This window comes from Pteropus vampyrus, unplaced genomic scaffold (assembly GCF_000151845.1).
Source record: "Pteropus vampyrus isolate Shadow unplaced genomic scaffold, Pvam_2.0 Scaffold23, whole genome shotgun sequence".
Lineage (NCBI taxonomy): Eukaryota > Metazoa > Chordata > Mammalia > Chiroptera > Pteropodidae > Pteropus > Pteropus vampyrus.
In genome coordinates this window covers 3,113,058-3,123,479 of record NW_011888804.1, presented here as the reverse complement: position 1 = coordinate 3,123,479, position 10,422 = coordinate 3,113,058, and the positions used below count along the sequence as shown (strand labels likewise).

Below are 10,422 nucleotides of genomic sequence, written 5' to 3'. Positions count from 1 at the left end.
AATGACCAATCACCATCCTTATCATTGTAGAGAAAGTGGAGAACCCTATAGAAAACAGTATGCTGGCTATGATTACTCTCAGCAAGGCCAATTTGCCCCTCCAGACAAGATGCAGCCAAAATTCACAAATAGGGAGATTTTCCAGCCAACTCAGGTATATACTCCAAATACACCTCATCCATTCTGTGGAAACAACTTTGACTATGAGCCACCTTTATTAAAGAATTAGGTATCAATTTTGACCACAGCTGGAAAAAAATACTAATGGTGTTACATCCATTAAAAGTAGCACATATCAGCAACATGAATGAGACTGATTAGGCAGGACCAATGGTTTTTTGCCTTGCCTTAGCAGCCATGTTGTTACTCTGGCAAAATCCAGTTTGGCTATGTATATGGGTGGGATCTGTGCAATTGGATGTCTAGGAATATTCTGTTTATTAAACTTAATGAGTATGACAGGTATTTCATTTGATTGTGTGGGATTCTTAGGATTCTTCTCACTTTCCAGCTTTCCAGGGATGTCTTGGTAGAATGGTATAGGAATCATTCTCACTGCTGGAATTGTAGATTGTGTAGTTTTTCTGCTTCCAAATTTTTTATTTCTGCATTAGGCAGGAAAGAGCAATTTCTAGTAGCATATCCTTGTGCTTTGTTATATGAAGTCTTTGCCCTAATTTCTATTTTTTGAACTGAATTCATCTGGGATGTGGACATCATTGAGCCAAAAACACAGAAAGGACTTTGAACTCTTAAATTGGACCAGCAAACTACTACATTACAACTCTCATACAGATCTAACGTTTGACTATTGGAGCAATGGAAGTAAACATTTATCTTTTGTTCATTTTTATAGAACTATTGAATACTATATTGGATTTACCTGCAGTAAATATTTTACTCACACAAGTAAGAAGTACTATTTCTTTCCTTTCTTGTAGCCTTTGAAAGACAATTTTTTCTTTGAAAATTATTGTTTTTGATATTCGTATCAACTGTGAAAAACTAATCACAGAGCTGATCATCTTTCTCAAAAACAACTTGGTCGTAATAAAGACACAAGACATTGCAGAAATAATTTTCCAAGGAATTAAGAACAAAAATTGCCTGTATTCTCAAGTCAGAAGTACCTGAAGCAAAAAAGTGATCCTAATTTGAGTTCTATGAATTTGCACTTCAAAAATTTGACATTCCTATAAATTATCTCATAGAATTTTGCTAAAATTCAGCAATACAAGAAGTTCCCCCATCTACTTTATTTAGACACAAAATGTGAATACCTGTTTAGACATTAGCATCAGCTAAACCATAGTGACCTAGACTGGCCACATTAATGCTCATAACCTTCGATAAAAATATTAAAAATGTCAGTTTCAGTATTGCAGTTATCAATGTAAAGTGCATTTGATGATTACTTAAAATTTCCCAATTAAAAAAATTAAGTTAAACCAAAAGGAGCAGATGCCAGCTTTGGGAAAGTCAGTAGGGATGGGAAATTGCTTCCTTTATGACCCGCAAACTTTTCAAAGCAGGTTGCATGCTAGTCACAATCATGGGCTCTGGATGGGTTGATATAAACTTCACTGCACAACTATACGAAAATGAAATCCTGAACCTCTTCCCCTAGTCCTGTCTCCTCACTCATTTTGCTTCTCCTGTAGATTAAGGGATCCAATATTTAAGTTACAGAAAAGAAAGGAAGAAAAAGACAATCTTGAGTAAAAGAGTAAGACCTTTTAAATTTAATAAGAGGGGAATATAGTCATTAACATCGTAATAATTATGCACGGTGACAAATGGTTACTAGACTTGTGATTATCACTTCATAAGGTATATAAATGTAGAATCACTGTGTTGTATACCTGAAATGAATATATTTTATGTCAACTATAATTTAAAAATAAAAATGAATAAAAATAAATTTAGCAAGAGTATACATACATTCAAACTAGAGGCACATAGTATTCAAAAGCCTTACTCTTTATTCATCTAGGATATGACCACTGTTACAATGCAATTTCACGGTCTAGCTAGGGATTGCATTAAAAGGATGTACTTATGTTACCTGGAATAAAATTTCAGAAAAGTAAAATACTGATCAGGATACAGACATTTGACACATTATTTTGCCTCTGAAGCTGAATACTACAGGAACTCCTCCCCCAAACCAAGCTGTAGATAGCTTATTTCTCTTTTATAGTTTTAATCTTCATACATAGTCTAAGAAACATTTCAAAGCAGGATGACCGATATGCCTTCAGCTACGGTCATATTCCCAATATCAAAGACCAAGACACCAAATAAATTCATTTTCATCCAATGATGGAACTATCAAGGAAGCTCTCATAGCAAAGGTGATTCAGAAGAACAATCAACTGTGACAGATGAGAAGGAAACTCAAATGGATAAAAAGGGAAACTACCAATGTCTTGACAGATTTAACTTCCCCTATTTCTCCAAAATCCATAGTTTTTTAAGGAAGCCACTGGTTTTAAATTAATTCAGTTTAAAATTTTTAAAACTGTAGAATATTAAAATACATAGTAGTAGGAGCTATAAATAGGTTGCCATCTAAACCTATTAACAAAAATTAAAATTAGTAAATCCCACTACAGGCATATCTTATTTTATTGCACTGTACAAATGTTGCATTTTTAAGGAAACAAAAGCAAGACCCTCCACCATCGAAGAGATTTTGACTCGCTTTATTGCAGTGGTCTAGAACTGAGCCAACAATATCTCCGAGGTATATCTGTATTAAAGACGCTGTGAAACTAATACTCTAATACATTACTGGTGGTACTGTAAACGGCTTTAAAATAGCCTGAAAATGCAGTTCTAAGACCATAAAATTATATACTCTTTAACCCAGTAAGTCTACTCTTGGGATTATGAAGATTTTCATTAGTGTCATAAAATGGTAAAAAAAAAAAAAAAAAAGGAAATACTTAAACGTTTTAAAAATGAACAGCTAAAGTTAAATATGGTACACCCAATAAAGTGAAAGCAGAGCCATATTATGGTTATAAATCATATGTGCACAAATGCCGCAAAAAATTAAAGCCAGTAGTTATTGTTTAGGATGTTTGATATTCTGGGTTCTTTTTTCTTAATTTTCATAAAAAGGTTTTTAACAACAAATATCAAGAAAATGTCTACAGTTTCCATTTTACTATTCAGGATAATCTACTGACAGAGCATTCATATAACGAGGCTACTAAAATCTCAGAATTAAAACAAAATATAAAGGACCACAGAATCTTAACATAATCAAGAATCAAAAGCAGCTGTAAAGTATGACTACAGAGAACTTATTATTACACATTTCACCTCTTGAGAAACCTTGAAAGAAAAAGAAAAAGATATTTGCAAAACCAGAGGAGAGAAGGAGCAATTAGGGGGATCGTTTTATAAACTATATAAATGTCTAACCAATGTACTGTATACTTGAAACTAATTAAAATAATTTTTTTTAAAAACTAAAAAAAAAAAGATATTTGTAACAATTACATGAAACAGGTGCCTGCTGGTTTTGTTTTCTTTTTAAATTTAACTGCCAAGAGAATCCCACCAAACATTCCAACCAGACAAAATACTAATATATATATTTCCTACTTACAGATAAAATCAAGATGTTTTAAGTGAGAACACAATTCCATATAGATAAAATATATAGATAAAATGGCTAAAAAGCCCCCCCCCCCAAAAAAAATATCAAGTTTAAGGTGAAATTTCATTTTAGATAGAAATGACTGGCAGGTAAGCCAAGACTTCCAGAAAAATTCCCAGTAGTTTTCCAAACAATAAACACAACTCAGAAATCAATTTTTCAATAAACGCAAAAATTAAAAGCTGAAATGAAGCTTCTGTTCCCTAGAATCACATTCTGCCCTCAATCAGAGGACACCATAAGATATAACATGCAAAAACATCTTCAATCGCAACAAACTATTCTTTTTACTGGACCAGTGAGTCTACTTGCAGCTCATATTTAGAAAAGTACCTTGAGTACCCTTTTTAGGGAACAAGAGGAATATGGCTCTAAAAACAACAATGTTGAAACTGGAATTTAAACAGGGTCACTTAAGATGGGAGATCTGTGCTGGTTTAGTCAGTTTTCCATGCTAACCTGCTTTTTTCTTCAAATAAATTGCTTTGGCTTTGAATAACCTTGTTTTCATTAGCTTTCATTAACTTACCCTTTTTTAAAACTCCCTTGGCATAGTTATTTATATATTGTCCTAGGCTTGAGATTCCTTCAAAATGGAGTGGACTGTTAAAATTAGAGTATCTTAACTGATGCTAAAGCCCATGTCTGTTTTCTTACCAGAGTGATGACGTTTTCTTGTTAATATCTGTATCATTGATTACTCTGCATCATTAACAGTATATTAAACCCAAACAAAGCTAAAATAGTGTTTTCACTGGCAGAAAGTGATAGTAGTAGTAGAAAAAATATACCCTGTAGCACAAGACACCCTCACAGAAATGAAATCTTAATTCCATGCAGGGAACGAATATTGTGACCTGCAGTTGCTCTGATTAGACCCTAATTCTGCTCAAAGGCTGAGCAGAAAAAGGCAGTAAAACTGTTCTCTGACTCGAACCTTTCACCAATCTGCATTAAAGGATTTCTCTTTCCTTCTACCACAATTTGTTAATTTAAACATAACAATTCTGCTTTGTTTTCTTTAGCTTTTAGGAAGAGCACTTGTTTATCACTAAAATACCAAGTTCTTGAGAAATCTCAACCAAGAATCAGAAAAGTATTAGCTGCACGCCTAAGTTTCATTTCAGCATGAAAGTTTCTTTCTTGTTACTCACGTGGATTACAAACACTAAAACAGAAAGTTGAAAATTCCAGACTGTGCCCAGTCTTCACTAACAGTTCTAGAATCATGAAACGATAGTGATTAATCTGAACTGCCAGAAGACTTTAGACTTTTTTTGTTTCTTTTAAGCAGTGGAACATTCCTTCAGCAAAATCTTTTATAAAAACAGTTCAGTGCCTCTGGTTGAACTACTCTCTCTCTCACTACTAGATGTAGAGCCAAGCTCACTAAACCTTGCTCCCAATCAACCCCAAGACAACCAGCCACTGTAGGCACTCAGAGAAATCCTTTCAACACACTTTGAAAAACACTAATCTAGTCAAAACATTTTAGTATATTTTTAGTAGTTTTTTTGATATGTGTGATATTTTTCAGAAAGACAAAAAATAAATTCCCTTATTTAGAGGTCGGAAAAGTGAGGCTCCAAAGCAATCAAGTGACTTGCCAAAAGCCATTAGCTAATTAAAGGCGGGAACCAGAGCCCTGACTCCTGGCTTATCCTGTCACTCTCCTCACTACACTATAATAGCTAAACCAACCACCTTGTCAAATCACTAAAACAGGCGATTTTATCCAGAATTGTTAAAAAGGCTTTAGTCCCATATACATGTATGATATTATATGGCTCCAATTTTCACCTGCCAATAAATAAACCAACTCTTTACAGAAGCTAGTTTGTCCTCATTTCAATAACATTTCTCAGATTTAGTTTCTTACCAGTTGTCACACAGCCGAGTGTCCTGGTCATCTAGAAATTCAGCCATCTTTAGCTCTTTCTGAAAACTACAAAGGAAGAAGTGATAACTTTGAATTTCATTTCTGCTTTAGGATGACAAGCAAAACAGAAAAACAAAAAACTAGTGCATAGGAAATGTCACCAAAATCAGTGCATTTAAAGCATTTTAATACTCAACACATGGGTTTTACCTTATTTTTTTTAATTTTCATCTTAAAACAATCTGACTTGCAGTAACGACACAAAGAACTCCCTTATCTCCTCACCCAAAACATCATAAATAACCATAGTAAAATTACCAAATGTAGGAAACATAATACTGGAGTTAATCTATAGGTCTTCAAATTTCACAAATCATTCTACAAATGATTCAAGATCACATCCAGGGTAACATGCTGCATTTAGTTATTTCTCCTTAATATTCTTTGCTCTGGAATATTTCCTCAGTCTTTATCTTTAATAATCTCGTTAAATGCACTGGCTAGTTATTTTGTAGAATGTTCTTCAATCTGGGTTTGATGTTTTTCTCATGATTAATATATATCTGGCAAGAATACCAGAGAAGTGATGTTGTGTCCATCTTGGTGCACTGTATCAGAAAGCACATGATGTCAACAGGCTTATTGTGATGTTAAGTTCGAGCCTTTAGTTAAGATAGGGTCTGCCAGGTTTCTCTAAAGATTTTTCTTCTTTTTAAAAAGATATCAATGCAGAAAGCAAAAGCGCTGGCAATTTTATTAACAATATTTAGTGTAGATCATTCCTTTCCATGAAGTGAAAATGGTCTTAAATACTCCCCTCTATTAAGGCTTTTTCATGATTTTGACATTTCCAAACTAACTCACTTTAGAAACACACTCATTCATTCAACATGTTAAGACCACTGCCAGACACTCTGCCCTGGCATTAAGAATACTTTAAAAATTAAAGAAATAGTGTCTGACCCCACAGATCGATTTAGTAAAAGAGAAAAACAAGCAAAGAAATAGACATACCTTGAGTATTTTGATGTAAAAGTACATAGACAAAAGTACATAGAGGGGAGTGGAGGAAATCTACTTTAGATAAGGGTGGTCAAGAAAGAACTTTGAAATGACTTTTAAACTAAAACCTGAAGTTAGAAGAGCCAGCCATGCAAAGAGGAAGTAAGCTATCGAATAGTAGGAAGTGACAGGATTCAAGATGTCCATTCTGATAGGAGAGGAAGCACCTATCTTTGAAAATAAATCACGTTCCCAAAAGGGAAAAGCCTAGGTACTTTTCTCGCGGCTGATTGATTCTAGGTGTGATCCAGTAAAGCAAACTAAATCCCGGCCAGAACCTCGGATAAGGAAAGTGCCAGGTTTTCTAGCTCTAAGGGATTGCGGGTGACATGTAGGGCTTAGAGTCAGCCCCGCCCCAACCCCCCCGCAGGGTCAAATTCTAGTTCTGCTACTCAGGGGCTGCGTGATTTAACCTCCCTGGGCCTCCAAATCCTCACGCAAACAACTGACAGTACTTCCAACGGTCGTTGTGAGGGGTGAAGAAGCAAACGCACGGAACTGCTTTGGTTACAGTTAAGTTTTCAACATTAGAAAGAGCCCCTCTTGAGGACTTCGGGGGCCGCCCCTATGCCCAACGGGGCGGAGCTACCACTTCAGAGTCCAGACCCAGAAGGCGATTTCCAACTGCCCCCTCCCTCAGCGAGTTCGGGGAGGTCGGGATCCGGAGTCGAGAGGGCACCAGCCCGCAAGTAGCAGCAGTCGACATTTACTGCGCGTTTATTGTTTGCTAAACGCTTTCCACGGGCAATCATTTAACCCAGGCCACACAAATATCAGTGTGAAAAAATAGTGAAAGTCATTGTCCCCATTTTAGAGACCTAGAAAGCGAAAGACGAAGACGACAGTTAACCGCCGCCCATGCAGGTCAGAGTGCGAACTTGAACCCACACCCGTCAGCCGAGAGCCCGAGACCCTCCAGGCCGGCAGCTCGAGGCTCCGGCCCAGCTCCGCCCAGGGCGCCGGGGCCCAGTGGCGCTCTGGACGACGCCCTCTTCTCAACTGCCAGGGTCAAGGCCGGGAAGGGGCCGCGGCACCGCCGGGAGCTGTCGCGGTTCTGGTTCCCTGAGGAGAAAGCGCGGCCTCCCCCACAGGCCCGAGGAGCCGCCGCCGCACAGGCATCTTTCTCCTTGCGGCCGCGACCCCCGGCCTAAAGCCCCCGCCCCCCGCCCTCGGGGTGCCGGCTTCCTCCCGGACTGGAGGCCGCAGGGCGGTCCCCAAGCGCGGGACACCGCTACACTCACCTGGGATGAGAAGTGCGTCGAGCCGAGAGCCTGGCCGCAGACACCGAGCCCCCACAGTCAGCCCCCGTACTGAACAACGGCCCCTAGAGTCGCCTCACCACTTCCGAACGTCGCGGAGGAGCACGCCCATTGGCCAGGGGCGGTCCCGGCTGTCGGCCCATTGGACAGCACCGTTGTCTCTCCCAGGGCCCCGCCTTCTGCGCGCCAATTGGCTCCTCAGAGCTCCGTGGGGGCGAGTCCCTGGAAGTCCCAGCCCCTGAACATCTGGCAAGAGGAGCCGAGACTGATCTGTGAGCCTGGTTCTGGGCCCAGCAACTTCCCCTGACACAGGCTAATAATATTTGCATGAATAATACTGTACAAACATTACTAACAAGACTAATATATTAAGAAATTAATGTAATTTGTTTTTTGTCATGAGCCATTAATAGTTATTAGTCATTCTTGTTGCTATTACAATGCCTTCGCTCAAGACATCTGCAAAGCTCTGCCCATATTTGAGCACTTTGCTTTTTGTAGTGAAAGAGTAAGTGGCTGAGACACAGGTTTGAGTCCCAGTATCTTCACTTGACGTGTGGATTCTCTGAATTCCTCTTTCCCACGAATAAATATATATATATTTAAATATAACCAAGAACAAATATACAATACAGCAATATAAAATCATGATTTTATTGTAGATAATTGCAAAATGTTCGTGATATAGTGCTAAGCAGGAAAAGCAGGTTACAAAGCATTTATTTGTAACAGGATAGAACACTTTGTTTAAATAGGCAGTATATTCTGTGCGATTCCAAAAATATAAAATTTGAAAACAGGCAAAATTAATTTAAGGTAAGAGAAATCAGAATAATGGTTCCATTTGGAGAGTATGGACTGCAAGGGAATATGAGAAAGATTTCTAAATCCTAAAAATGTTCTGTATCTAGATCTGCAAAGTGGTAAACACAGATGTATTAGTAATAGTCACTAAGCTGTACACTTAAGATTTAAACACTTTACATTGTATGTTAGAGAGAATATGTTAAAAAGAACATACCATTCAATATTGTTCTGTACCTTGACATTTTTTGTAATACTATATAACCTGTCTTGGAGATCTATTCGTTAGTGGCACATCTATCTATAGTATATTCATTCTTTTTCAATAATAATTCTATTGTGTAAATATACCATGGTTTATTCAACCAGTTCCCTGTTACTAGACATCTTGGCTATGAAGTGTTATTTTTAATACAGTATAACCAATACTGGAAGTCCAAAACTGCTTCAGCACCAGCCTCACTGATTTGCGAGGCAAATGTATAGAGTGCTGCCTATGTGACAGGCCCCAGATAAGATAATGGAGCTTCAATAACAACAGGACAAGAGCCTGCCTTCCCAATAGTGTTCAAGGGAGACAGGCACCACGGTGATGACAATGAGTGTGATACATGCTGTCGTATAATAAAGAATATACAGGTTTACCCCACTGTCCCAAAGTACAGTGTTCCCATGAAACTTTTCATAAGCCCAAATGGCATAAACTGAAGGAGTATTTACCTTAGGACACATCTTGCTAGCAGGTGCACAAGATAAATTAAGATAAAGCACAGTTCAAAGCTGTGGCAGCTTGATGCTGAGTGTAGTCCCCCGGGAAAGGAGCTTGGCGGTGCCACTCTTGCTGCTGGAGGTGTGTGCTGCTCTATAACCTATCTGTAACTGATCACTTCAAAACAAATGCTGAACACTATTTTCACTTTTCACCTCTTTTGTAAAAGGGAGTTTGCTCTTCGGATTTCTTTCAGTTAGCAAAAACGGGTACTAATGTAGGTCTTTAAGGGAAGTGGCATAAAGCAAACTTTCAGAAAGTGGGAGGAGATACCTGTCTCTGGTTTTTGTCCTGGTTCCTGGCACAGAACTTCAAAAAACTTTGGAATTTCCTGTGTGACAGAAGTGTCTTTGTTATTATAATGAGCGGACTCAGGAGGGTTCCAGGATAGCATCAGAAAGGTGGGCTGGTCACCAGAAAAACCAAGCACTGGATGAGAGGATTGGATCTTTTCACATACAGGGAGAGAAGGGGTGTGTATTTGAGATGTCATGTGACCACGTGATGAGTGATTTAATCAATCATGCCTAAGGTGATGAAACCCCTTTAAGAAAACTCGACACCTAGGCTAGAGGGCACTTCAGGTTGGGGAACGCGCTGATGTGCCAGGAGTGTGACAAAGCTCTGCATTGCCCCTCAGACTACACCCTTTGTGTCTCTTCATTTGGTTGTTCCTGATCTACATCTTTGAAAGAAAGCTGTAATTGTAAATACAGGTATACCTCGTTTTATTGCGTTTTGCTTTATTGCACTTCACAGGTGTTGCAGTTTTACAAGCTGAAGAGAGGACCTTCCACCAGTAAAAAGATTACAACTTGCTTTATTGCGATACTCACTTTATTAAGGTGGTCTGGAACCAAACCCACAGTATTTCCGAGATATGCCTGTATAATACTTTCCTGAGTTCTGTGGGTCATTCTAGTGAATTATCAAACCTAAAGGAGTCATGGAAAACCCTGAATTTATAGTCAGTTGGTCA

At 38.3% G+C, this 10,422-nt stretch overlaps 1 protein-coding gene and 1 pseudogene across 1 annotated transcript in view; one reads left to right on the top strand and one right to left on the bottom strand.

Annotated features, from left to right (window-relative positions):
• TRAFD1 (TRAF-type zinc finger domain containing 1) overlaps nt 1-7,988 on the bottom strand; it is a 22,678-nt gene extending 14,690 nt beyond the window's left edge. The window contains 2 exon segments of the mRNA XM_011356053.2: nt 5,550-5,615; nt 7,853-7,988. Coding sequence (XP_011354355.1) covers nt 5,550-5,596 — 47 coding nt within the window. The 5' untranslated portion in view covers nt 5,597-5,615; nt 7,853-7,988.
• On the top strand, nt 22-765 carry LOC105289358 (annotated as a pseudogene).
• Nucleotides 7,989-10,422: the final 2,434 nt, after the last annotated feature.